The sequence below is a fragment of the Eptesicus fuscus genome, chromosome 12 (genome assembly GCF_027574615.1).
Source record: "Eptesicus fuscus isolate TK198812 chromosome 12, DD_ASM_mEF_20220401, whole genome shotgun sequence".
NCBI lineage: Eukaryota > Metazoa > Chordata > Mammalia > Chiroptera > Vespertilionidae > Eptesicus > Eptesicus fuscus.
The window spans coordinates 73,185,042-73,197,496 of NC_072484.1; the positions used below are offsets into that span (position 1 = coordinate 73,185,042).

Below are 12,455 nucleotides of genomic sequence, written 5' to 3' on the forward strand. Positions count from 1 at the left end.
CTGCAGTATTGGAGAAATTTCACAAACGGTTTTGAAAATCCATGCCGAGCCTGAGGGGACTAATTCTTGTGGAACCACTTGGGGACAGTCTTGTGAGTTGCTAGGTGACCAGGCCCTGCTGGCCATTGTCTCATCTCTCAGCCAGGCCGGGACATCACTCCTTGACAGGTGTGTGGTTCTTCAGATGCCCGTGAAGGCTGTGGCTTTACAGCGACAGTCTCCATCTGTGACGAGTTCTGTACACGCTGTGGACTGCAGCATAACACAGCTCAGGCGCCTACCCTGGGCGGCGCTCTGAGAGGTGGGTGCAGGCAGATGCGCTCAGGACCAGACACCCACAGGCAGAGGCGGCCAGCGCCGCCGGGCTCCCCTACGCTGCGCCCCCCACCGTGGTCTCTCATTTTGGATCTCTGGTCTCACTCAGAGGGGGTGGATCCTGCACTTTCCTCCTTCCACCCCAACAGAAGCTTATGAGGACCTGCCGTGGCCCTCAATTCACTTTCTACAAGTAAGTACTTCAGACCTCTCTACAGGAAGACCCCAATCGAACACTGGCAAGAATCCCCGGGACTTCATTTAAACCACGTTCCATGGTTTGCTGTAGTGAGGCCTTGAGGGCATGTGGTCATGTGACCTTGCTGGGTGGGCTTCCTTGTCAACCTGACCCCTAAAGCCGCTGCATGCCATGGCATCAGGTTTCTTAGCTAATGCCAGGCCCTCACTCGGGAGAATGAAGTGGACCATCTTAAAACACAGACCATGAGAACTGGGGTGGGAGGGAATACATCTACTTTAGGTATAAAGGTTTACTATTATTGACAGGTTATCACTATAAAATGGAAATAAAAATGGCATACACGTTTGGTGCCAAAGTGGCAGGTACATACTAAGATCAGTACAAAAATAAACTTTCAAACTACAATTTCTTAAATGTCATTGAAACAGGAAGGTGACCAAATCTGGACAGGTCACGTGTTGAAATGCCAACCTCTCAGCAAAGAAGCCTGGGCAGCAATGAAACCAGTGCCTGCTGGAAGAGCCGCCCGCGTTCTCGCAAGAACCGCGCAAACGAACAAAAACAAATGCATAAGTTCTGTTCCTGAGCTAGAGAAGCTGAGCCTCTACGCTGCTGGGAGTTCCTGCCGCAGAGGGTGCCCGGTGGGGCTGAGCTAATGGACGTTCACGAGTGCTCCGCTGGTGGCAGGGGACGTGGTGTCATACGCGGAGAAAGCTGGCCCACTTCTGAAACAGAAACCGTTTGCTAACAAGGAACGGTGCTTGTGAGTCATCACCAATCCTGGTGAGTCTTCTGGGCCTAGATAAACGGACGTGCGCAAAAGGGGGAACCAGAGCTGCTTGGTCCGGGAGCCCTCGGTGATTTTGGTGGAAATCACAGCGTTTCCAGGGTCTCTCCCTCCGGGATACACAGATTCCCATCTGGCAGCGGCCCTCACTAGCCGACACAGCCGTGGCCCCCAGGAGAGAGCCAAGCCAGCCCAACTAACCCTCTGTGCACTCGACATGGTGCCTCAGCCGGCAGCGGCTCACTTTCCTCCTCGGTCCCCATTAAGCTGGGCCAGGACGGCGTGCCTGTTGGAAGTGGCATGCTGGGTCAGTGAGGGTGCCGAGTGACCAAAGAGCAAAGCCCTGCCAACTCCCGCTCTGCCTGGGTGCAGCACGGCAGGGTGCCTGCCCACGCACAACTCCTCCGGGATCCCAGCGAGGAATGCAATGCTGAGGGGAGCGGGAAGAGGGGGCCAAGGAATGGGCGGCGGCCCCCATCAGAGCAGCTGAAGGTCCACATGAGCCAAGGACAGCTCACCGCGCCCCGAGCTGGGGGCAGCAGCATGGAGCAGCGGGCCCCAAGCAGCCCGGCTCTGCTCACTGGTCTTGGACCTTGGCCCTTTTGGCTTTTAGGGACAGGTGCTGCAAGAGAAAAGAGAACCTCGTAAGTGGGGTTGGTTAGACAAAGAAACCAGACTTCAACACCAGGCCCATAGAAATAACCAAATCAGAGCTTCCATCCGGTTCACACCTTCTCGGTTAGTGCCGTGCCCCTCGGGCGTCTTCAGGAGAAAAGCACCAGTGAGCAAGAGGGAACGCCTGCAGTAAGCACACAGCCCGAGGCCCAGCCTGCCAGGGCTCAACCTGGGCACACAGGCTGTGCGGGTGCTGTCAGTGAGACTCGGTCTCCCTCTGCCCAGCCCCCAGGACAGCACTGCAGCCAAACACCTGTGCCCAGGGACTGGCTCAGGCTGGACGCCACCTCGTTTCCATGGATTCCTTAAGAATGGTCAGGGAAAGGTATCCTCTCCCTAGGCACAGGAACAAGGAGACGCATCATTTTACCGAGCGTCTCAGATGCAGGCACCTGTGATCCAGGCCCAGACCCCAGGAAAAGGGTTACCTCCTAGTGACAGGATTTTCCTTCAGAAATGTTGCTCTCTACCAGCATAAATAACATAGAAAGCATAACATTATAACCATGGGCATCAGATAATAGGACCGACAGAGATAACATTCTTTACATTCTAAGGCAGCAATTTTCAACCTTTTGCATCTCATGGTTGGTACTTTTGCATCTCTGAAATTCTGCAGCACACCAAAAAATATAATTTTTGCTGATCTGACAAAAATATAGGTATAATTTTGAATCATTAACACCGGACAGCTATTGTTGTGCTGGCTGCTCATTTTTTTATTTGACATTCTAAGGGAAAAGCGATCAGTGCACCTGACTAGTCAGGTATTGTGTGTTTTTGTTGTTTGTTTTTAAATATATTTTTGTTGATTTCAGAGAAGAAGGAAGAGGGAGAGAGAGATAGAAACATCAATGATGATGGAGAATCATTGATTGGCTGCCTCCTACACGCCCCCTACTGGGAATCAAGCCTGAAACCGGGGCATGTGACCTTGATCAGAATTGAACCTGGGACCTTTCAGTCCACAGGCTGACGCTCTATTCACTGAGCCAAACCGGCTAGGGCAGGTATTGTGTGTTTTTAAAATTCTTGCAGCACACCAGTTAAAAATCGCTGTTCCAAGGTAAAGCCTAAAGTGCTAGAAATCCTAAAATATGCACTTACGACGAAGTGTATAAACGTAAGTTTTAAATAAAGAACTTCAGTTCACCAACTGAGGTATCTCTGATAACCCCTTAATAATCATAAACAAACAACCAAGAGATACCTAAGGCATGTCACCCTAACGCGGTGAGATCTTCACTGGAGGAATTCCAGCCCTGACTGCCAACAGGGCCCGCTGTCATCCCCCGCTCCTCAGTGCCCGAGCCCGTTTCCCAGCACACCCACTGACTCGAGACAGCGATCCCCATGGCCTAGAGAACTGCGGCCCTGGAGAACACAGGGTGCCAAAGACGGCACACCAGCGAGCACGACAGAGAGGGCTGTGTGGACAGGACACACGTGTGAATTTCTAACTGCTTATGCCCAAGAAAGGACCAGTGTAGGCTCTTGCAAAGGTGCTGGTTTAGAGGTTTCCCCAGACTCCAAAGCTATTTCTAAGAATCAGGAAAAAAATAAAAATGTAAGGACTGAAAGGCAAATCTCTGACCAGGTCACCCTGTTTTTCTCCCTGGCTGTGGGTCTTGTTGAATTTTTCTATTATCTCACTTCACTTGATGTGACCCCTACAACTAACGTTAGACACTCCACAGCCTGAGCTTGGGAACGGGAGATGACATCACCGTGCCTGTGGACCATTTTTGGTGCTCATTTCTGGGAAGAATGTTGAGTCTAAACAAAGCCGACTCCGGACCATTTCAGGCCTCTTTAGAGGGTGAGAGTGACACTGAAAATCATCGGTAATGGAAAGTCACCTAAGGTGCCAGGAACAGAGCCGGGCACGTCACGAGGTGCTACGCTGTGTTCAACAGGCGCATCTACCATCCATGGGCACCACTGGAGGTCTGCAGGGCTCTTGCAGAAAGCCATTCATTTTGGACTAAAAGTTAATAGCGGTGCCTTCGGACTGTCTCGTTAGGAGGGGCTGCGGTTCTTGGGGAGTTTCAGGGCCTCGCCTGTACAATAAGGTTGGTGAACCAGGCGATTTCTAAAGGCCCCGGCCCCTCTAAAAATAACTGATCACACAATGATCAGAGTAGAGCTGCCGAGATGAAAAGCAGGCATCTGGAGAGAGGAGACAAATGCGGAAATTTGTGTTGTCATTTTCTTCAAACTTCTGGGGCTATTTGCTCTTTAACTTTGTGGGTTTGACCTAAAGAAACTCTATCTTTGAGCTGAGAAGGGAAAATGACTCAGCTTCTAGGTAATTCTGTTCAGCAAGAGCCTCGGCCTCTTTAGGGGTCTCCTCTAACTGCCTGCACCTCGTTCCTTGAATAAGCACGTGTACAGCTGGCCATTCTTCCCAACTTCTTGGCCTTTCTCATCACTTCTCTTGGACTTTCCACCTGAGAGGTTTTAAAGGAAAATACTTTCTTTCACTTTAGTTTATCCTATTTTGTCAGCCCAACAAACAGAGACAACACATTCAGCGCTGTTATCAGTCCCTGCAGCTGGTCTCATTTTGGGCTGAAATATCTTTATGAGGAAATGCTTGAAATGTTTGTTGTTTGATTGGGTAAGATTTAAATATTGTAAGAAAATGTTTAAAAGACAATTGCCCTTTTTATTGCAAGAGAGATGGATGAGATTCTTCCATTCACAGGGTCACAACTCAGATGTTCCCAGGAGCTGAACAAGGGACGCCAGGGCTGCGCTGGAACGCCTGGAGGGCCCTTCATACAGGCCGTCCTGCTTCAGGCCCTGTTGTTGCTGCCACGCAGAAACGCAAGCTCCATGTAAGCAGATACTTCCGCTTCTTTCAAGAGAAACGTGAGGTGGCACCTCATTTTGATTTGCATCTCTCCATGGACACAGACAATAGGGAGGTGAAGGCCTGGGGTGAGGGGTGGGGGCAGGCTGGGAGAGGCCAATGAGGGAAAAAGGGGCCATATGTAATACTTTCAACAATAAAGATTTTTTTTAAAAAGGAACCTGAAATCTGTATTTAATGTGAAATCTCCCAATTTTTAAATGTACCAGTCAAGGGTTGAAAACACTGCAGTCTGGTTATAACCCTGATGAAGTTACAGGTTTTTGACCTTCCCTCTGAGGTAAATGATGGTAAAAACCAGATAAAATATCTGATGCAAATGTTTTCGGCACTGGGCAACAGAGAGCACAGGGCTACAACCCTGCAGGAGGAGGAAACTCAAGGTGAGCTCTATATTCATCCCAGGTCTCTGCCTGTCTGCAAACCTTGGCACACAGAAGTACATCCTAAATAGAGAGCAGTATGCTGGACAGAGGAAACAGGTCAGAAGAGTTCAGGAAGCCTGAGACAGCTGGAATTCACAGAAAGGAATAGCTCCAGAAATCTCTATGGGGCCACCCTTCAGTCTTTGGCTGAGTACTAAGCTGCACATGTGCAAGCCAAGATTCGATAAGGCTGGCCAACCAAAGTGGTTGGGGAGTGGTGAGCTGACTGGGAGAGTCTGGAGGTCTGTACAGTGTGGAGACACTGGAGTTCTGACCAGAGTGCAAAGGCTTCATTAAATACCCTAGGCATTCAGTTGAGACATCAAAAAGGTCATTATGTCATGGGAGTATGGCTACTTTAGACCAGTCCTACTAAAGACCAAAATCAAGCCTCAGTGAGATTAAACTATAAGCAAGTACTTTTACCCAGAATGGTCAGAGGATATGGTAATGGCCATTTCACCTTATGTGCTATTAGGGGGATAATTTCGGGCAGTGAACTGGGGAATAAGTGTGTGTTTAAAAATATGAAGAGGCAGGTTAACAGGCAGTTTTGGGAGACAGACTCTGTTCATTCCTACCGTTCCTTGCTGATAAAAGTGTGGAGCCAGCTCCAACAGCCAAGCAGATTCAATAGCAGTGACATCTCTCATATAATATTTGGAGGTTTGTATAACTTCATTGTAGATAACCCTGAAACAAGAAAGAAACATGAGCTAATTTCCTATATCTTCTGATGAGAGTCAAAAATCACCATTAGAACTGGTCACCTTTACTAGGTGTGTATTCTGTGTGCTAGGCACTATATTCACAAATGCACTGCAAATAAGAGTGTCCATTTCACAGATGAGACTTAGCTCCTACATGATTTCTGAAACATCTCAACCATCCTGACTCTCCTTGGTACAGGAGGTACCAACCTCAACTCTTCATACACCCCTCTATCAAAGTCCTTCTCCTAAGACACTGAAATCTGTGATGTCTATCTCTCCAAGGTAACTATAAATTCACCTGGACCTGAATTCATCTCCACACAGCTGTGCTCAGTGCAGGGGTTAGTATGTTTGCTGAATGGATGAGTGAGTACAGGATCATCACCATTTGCTTAAGGGGCTCTCTGATAGAGCAGAAATTCTATAAACGACCCAGTATAACAAAGTCAATAGCAAAGTGTCCTGGGCGCCTGTCCCAGGCGCAGTGCCTGACAATAGGGGCCCAGAGACGAACAGAACTGGGCCTCTCCTTCGACACATTACAAGGCTACGAAGCAGGAGGGTGGCTTACCAGCGAGGGGGCTTCTCTGCATAGAGGACTGACGCAGGGTGGATGTGTAGTTCGTGATCGTCACGGATGGTCCTTGTAAAACAGAAGAATTTTATCTGAAGCACATTATAAAAACTTACAGCAAGACTCTCCGAGAGACGTGTTTAATATTATTAAAAATGCATGCAGATTGTACCTCACAGGAACAAAACTATTCTTTCCATCTTCTCTTGTGCCCTTCAAAGGCCCCTCCCCAACTGCCACCCCAGAAGTCAAGAATAAATCATGCAAACAAGGGAAGAAAAGAAAAGCAACACGTGGACATTCAGAAAAAAAGTTTAGAAACATATGGCTCTGCCAGTGCTTATGTTTGTCATTTGTAGGTTCTCTTTCAAAATCATTTCCTTGGAAACAAATAATATAAATTATTATTTCTATTAAACAAAGCTAAATACTAAAGACTATGGGGGAGATAATAACAAGGAAACAAGAAAGCTCAATATTGAAGTATCCATTTTGCTGAGAAAATATTTCAAATTCCAACTCAGATTTGACTCAATTTAATTCAAAAAAACTTACTGAGCACACAACTATCAATAAGATCAGATCACAAGGGAGCATTCACACATTCATAGATTAGGATGTCACTGCCCGAACCATAATTACAGAGTTTCTGTGGGTGCCAGGGATCTGTATGTCAGGCAAGTGTTTCAAGCGCCATGACCGAGCTCCCCTCCAGCACCTGGGGTCCTAGCTGTCCTACCAGGTAGTCTGAGCTGACAGACACTGAACTTCGTCGCAAAGGGACTCACGGACTGTGAAGCCTCTCATGTAACCCATATTTTTGTTGAGGACACTGGAGCATTTTTTTAAATGCTACTAGAAATTGCTAATCAGTACTGCTGAGGAGAATGGGGCAATTGAGGTGACAACGAAGTAACGGTGCTCACTGGAGAGGATCACAGGCCTCTCAGCGTAGCCTCCAACATGGACAGCTCAGCGTTGGGAGGGGAGCTCCTGTGATGGGCAAAGAGTCATGATACTGACCGGCTAGACTACTTGGCCTGGAGTGGCAAAAAGAACACAGCAGAGATCAATGTAACGGGCTATACTTAGGTTCAAACAGATGCTAGATGGAGACCTGGTTTCCAACCCCCCCCCCCCCCCAAAAAAAGGGCCCAATGCGGCCCTGGACTTGTTAATAAAGCCCAGTGTCCAGGGCATCACAACTGACCTCAAGGTAACAGAACTGAAATGTCTTCTGAGGGGAAAAAGCTAATGACAAACGAATACATGAAGGGATCCCAAAGAAGAGCTGGGGAGAAAGCCTTTTGACTGCTCCCGTATTAAGTAACAGATTGTTATGATCGCTGCACTTTAAACGGGCTACAGTGAAGTTATGAGACTAAAATGAGCTGAGAGAAGACAGACTAAAAGGAACAATTCAAAGTGGAATGATTTAGTTTGGAGAAAAGAAAGTTAAGCTACACTTTAGCTTTTACTATATTTTAATATACTAAAGGCTGTTAGGTGGGCATCAAACACCAGTGATATTCTTTGCCTAGAAAATGGAACTGGAAACAACAGGCTGCAGTCTGTAGTGGGGCGGGGGGAGGGGGGGGGGGGAGGGGAGGGGTAGAGGGCAGGCCCAGCACATGAAGAAACACTGGCCAACATCCAAAGACCCCACTGTGGCCACAATGCACCGGGGTAGGTGGTGGCTTCAATCCTGCAATTCTCTAAAATTACCTGAGCTACCCAGTGACAAAAGTAACTCCTCTAGCAAAGAGCATCTTCGATGGTTCCTTCTAGTCCTCGTATTCTACTACTGGAATGGAAATGTGACCAGCCTCCTGTAAATTGTCATCGTTCTACACCATGTGGATGGACTGAATATTTGAGAATCATTTCCATAAAGTTAAGAGACTTTGCTTAAAGCTATATAGCTAACCTCAACTCACCTTTGGATAGAGGCACGATATAAATAAGGGGAAATTCTTTAATTTCTCTTAAATTAAATTCTTTAATTTCTCTCCTTTTTCTGTACAGCAGCTTTCTATGCGTTTTGGACATTTTTAAGATTTCTCCTTTAATAAATGACTTCATAAAGTATCATGTTACCTATAAGCTCCGGTAGAATGAAATCTCGCTGCGTTGGCAAAGAATCCCGAAACGATGCACCTCAGAACCGGATCTGGATCACCTACACAAAGTAGCCAACAGAATGATGGATGAGACCCTTGCCTTTGTATATTCTGTGTGCTCAGGCCTGTGCCGCAAGGCCCCACCCCAGGCTGCTTCAAGCCACCTTGCAACCTGCAATGGCTGCTGAGGGAAACATGCTGAACTGTGCTGTGCCTTTGACTTGGGACCCAAACCCTCCTGGGCCACAGATGCCCAGACCAAGGCCAGGCACCAGAACTTAAGAGAGCACTCCACTGGTGGGCCAGTGACCTCAGGAACTCCTTTCTAGAAGAGCATCTTGTGGGAATGTTCCTCCCACAAGATACAAACTGGGACACTCAAACCACATTATTTCTGTGGTTATAAGCTACAGTGTGTAATTCTTCACAATTTGCAAATGTTCCATTTTAATGGGTGTCTGTATCGCGACAGTAAACATCCTCCAAGGATAAAGACTTCCCATTTATTAGATGATTCTCAAAGGATACATTCCAAATTTTTGTGCAGTGTCATTTATGTGTCTAATGACATACCATATTTCATCAATTCTAAGACTCACTCTTTTCAGTGGCACATAAAATAATGGCATGCTTTACTCATGATAGCATTTAGATTCAATGAAATATAGTTTGTTGATAAATAAGTACCCAAAAGGTAGTATAACTTACAAAATCATCAACAATGTATGAGAATATCAATTTCGCTGCATTTTTACCAGCAATGTTTTGACAAAAAGGTACCTCTTCTATTTAGCACAGAATTGATGAATCCGAAATTCATACCTCCAACCACAATCTGACCCAAGAAGCAATCCCTTGTTTCTAACTGGCCATGAGAAATTTCCATGTAGAACAAAAGGGGTGAAAAATGGTTCTTGGGGAGCAAGTGGGAGGAAATCTTGGATATTACAGTACTTAAGGCCCTCAAAGTTCAATCCTTCCCGACAAAATCTTATTCCTTAGTGTTTAATTTCTCTCATTAGGAAGAATGTAATGTAACTTTTCTCCTGGGAGAGGGGTTGATAATGAAAAATAGGTTAAGAAACACAGACGCAGAAGACTGCAACCTCTCTGCTAGGTGACAGGCACTCAATCCCCAAGTTACTCGCTGCCTCCTGGCCTCATTTTTCTCATCCATAAAATGGAGATAACACCTGGATTGTTGTGAGCATTAAACGAATTAATATATGAAAACACTCTGGACACTGCCTGGCCCATCACAGGAAAGTACTAAGGCTGCTGAGAGTACACCCCCAGAGTGCCTGGCACACTGTAGGTATTCAAAAGACAACTGCTGAATGGAGGAGTAAACGTGTCACTTCCTCAGAAGTGTAGGTCTGAGCCACACACAGACCTCCCCTGCTGTAACCAATTGTGTCATTCTGAACTTAACTTCTCCCCAGGACTTGACATCTCATCTGTAATATAAAGTGTGGGTAATAATGCCCACACCTCTCAGAGTGGGAGAATGAGAGAACTGTAGGACCTCTGTCACAGAGTAATGTAACTAGTGTGTCCCCACTTCAGAGGCCAGAGATTGTGCCTTACACAGCACTTCCGTCTTACCCTGGTGACGGCCCAGGTTAAACACACAGCACTTGCTTTAAAAATATCTGTATTTGAAAGTAAAATGTAACTTATATGTCATAGCCATAAATACTGTCCACTTAAAAGTAGTTTTTCTTACAAAGCCTCCATGGGAAAATTAACTATATAATGTGCAATGATCTGAAGGTTAATGATTCTTATGAAAATTTTTTAGCAATAACCCTCGGACATAAAAATGAGCCTCCTTAGAAAAAATATGCTACTTTTACACACAGCTTTTCATCAACACAGGTCCAGAACACACTGCGCAGCCTCACACCACACCCCAGGATGAGAACCCTAACAGGGCAGCTACACCGAGCAAAGAAAGGAACATCACCAGCAGCGGCAGCTTATTCTTACCTTCACTCGATATCTTGGGCACTTGAAACTTGACAAGAAGCTTTTTCAACTGTTCTCTTACTGTCGCAGCTCTGACAAGACCCTTGTAATTCAAGAAATGTTCCTGACACCACTGAGAGTTCTTGTTGTGCTACAGAATAATCCAGAAGGGGGGAGAGTGAGGAAACCACAGACAGGTTCTTGACCACAACTAGACTGTGAAAATCCTCATTTTCTCCTCCTGCATTTGCTCACTCAGTGGGACAAGATCTTCAGACCGTAACTGGCCCTTTTTTGGGCCAGATGTTGAGAGATGCTGGCAAGCTCACCATCTGACTGCTCTTTGATCTCACTCTCTGCTTAAAGGGCAAATAAGAACTTAATGACAAGCAGAGTTGTCAATCTTAATGACAATCTTAAATACCTTCCTACGTGAGTGGCAAACTACCAAACAGAATCACTTCCCTGTGGTTCTTTGTAAATCAACGTTCCTTCCTCTGTTGGCACTGCTTGAATTTATCACTTTATTGGACTGCAGGCAAGCAATATGACACTTGCCAATTCAGAAATAATTTCCAAATTACTACTATTTATCCTGAAAGTACAATTTTTCTATCAACAGAACTTAATTCTGTTCTACATTCTAAAGAATGATCATTATGTCTTAGATCAATTATTGCTGTGGGAATGTACCTCAGAAATTATCATATAAGCCAGGGAGGAAAGCATTTTAAATAAGAAAATGAAAACACAGATGATTTCCCAGAAAGCAACCACAGAATAACACAACGAAGACCTGTACCTGCATTCCACTGGCAGGGGGAGCTTTAGGTTGAGGATGATATACTGTGCATATACAAAACAAATCTGAACTGATTTAATCCATGATTAATAATCTCAGTAAGAGACCAGGTTTTTTCTGAAAACTGAATAATCTCCCTTCAGATATCTCTGATAACACAAAAAGTTAGTGTTTCTCCTCTGCTAAAAAAAGTATTTAAAAAATGAATGCAAGATACTGAAAATCTGAAATATCTCATCCCCCCCTTACATCCATCCTTTCCTTTATATGAGAGGTTTCTATTTTCATTGCCTTCATCATCTTGAGATCTCTCTTTTTAGTAATTTTTGGTGATAACTTTAAGCTATATTATTTGCTCTTACTTCTACAGAATATTAAAAACAATAAAAATGAACATCACCTAAGGCTAAATACAGGTAGGGTACGTGAATATACATGGATCCTCACATAAATGGCTTCTCACAGCTTGTCTACTGCTGAGGAGAGGTGGCTGTGTGCAGTCTCGAACTCACATAAACAGCTCTGAAGAGTCAACTAAACCTACAAGTACACCTAGCCTCGCTTATTTACAGGAAATGTCACAGAAGTTCCTATTCAAATGCCGGCCGTGTTGTGCAGCAACACTGGGTGGTGAGAGACAGAGTGAGGGGAGAGGGGTGAGGAGGGCCGAGCCGGCAGCCTGCTGCTATGGGCTTCGCCTCTAGACAGAAAGGAGCGAGATTCCTGTGTTCTTTCAGCAAAACTGCATCACAATCTCAGGCAGGGGCCAACCCACAGATTGGAAGTACTGGCCATATCTAACAGGAAAGCGAAGAGGCCTCTTGGCCATTCCTTTATGAACCGAACTTCTGGACTCGTGGCTCCAGAGTGAACAGGTGTGTGGAGGGGGCCTTCAAGCAGTAGCGGTGCTTACTTTGATAAATGCCTCGTACACGTTGAGCATAGTGAGATGATCACCTTCCTCCACAGCAAATTTTCGGTGCACTCGAATCTGGAAAG

The 12,455-nt window shown here is 45.9% G+C and overlaps 1 protein-coding gene across 1 annotated transcript in view; it reads right to left on the bottom strand.

Moving 5' to 3' along the window:
* Window positions 1-791: 791 nt before the first annotated feature.
* The window catches only part of DHX35 (DEAH-box helicase 35), a 69,832-nt gene continuing 58,168 nt past the window's right edge, over window positions 792-12,455 (bottom strand). The window contains exons 17-22 of the mRNA XM_008160926.3: window positions 12,370-12,447; window positions 10,676-10,805; window positions 8,664-8,745; window positions 6,564-6,635; window positions 5,861-5,972; window positions 792-1,926 (exon numbers count right to left, since the gene is read on the bottom strand). Coding sequence (XP_008159148.1) covers window positions 1,882-1,926; window positions 5,861-5,972; window positions 6,564-6,635; window positions 8,664-8,745; window positions 10,676-10,805; window positions 12,370-12,447 — 519 coding nt within the window. The 3' untranslated portion in view covers window positions 792-1,881. The remainder of the gene's footprint in view (window positions 1,927-5,860; window positions 5,973-6,563; window positions 6,636-8,663; window positions 8,746-10,675; window positions 10,806-12,369; window positions 12,448-12,455) is intronic.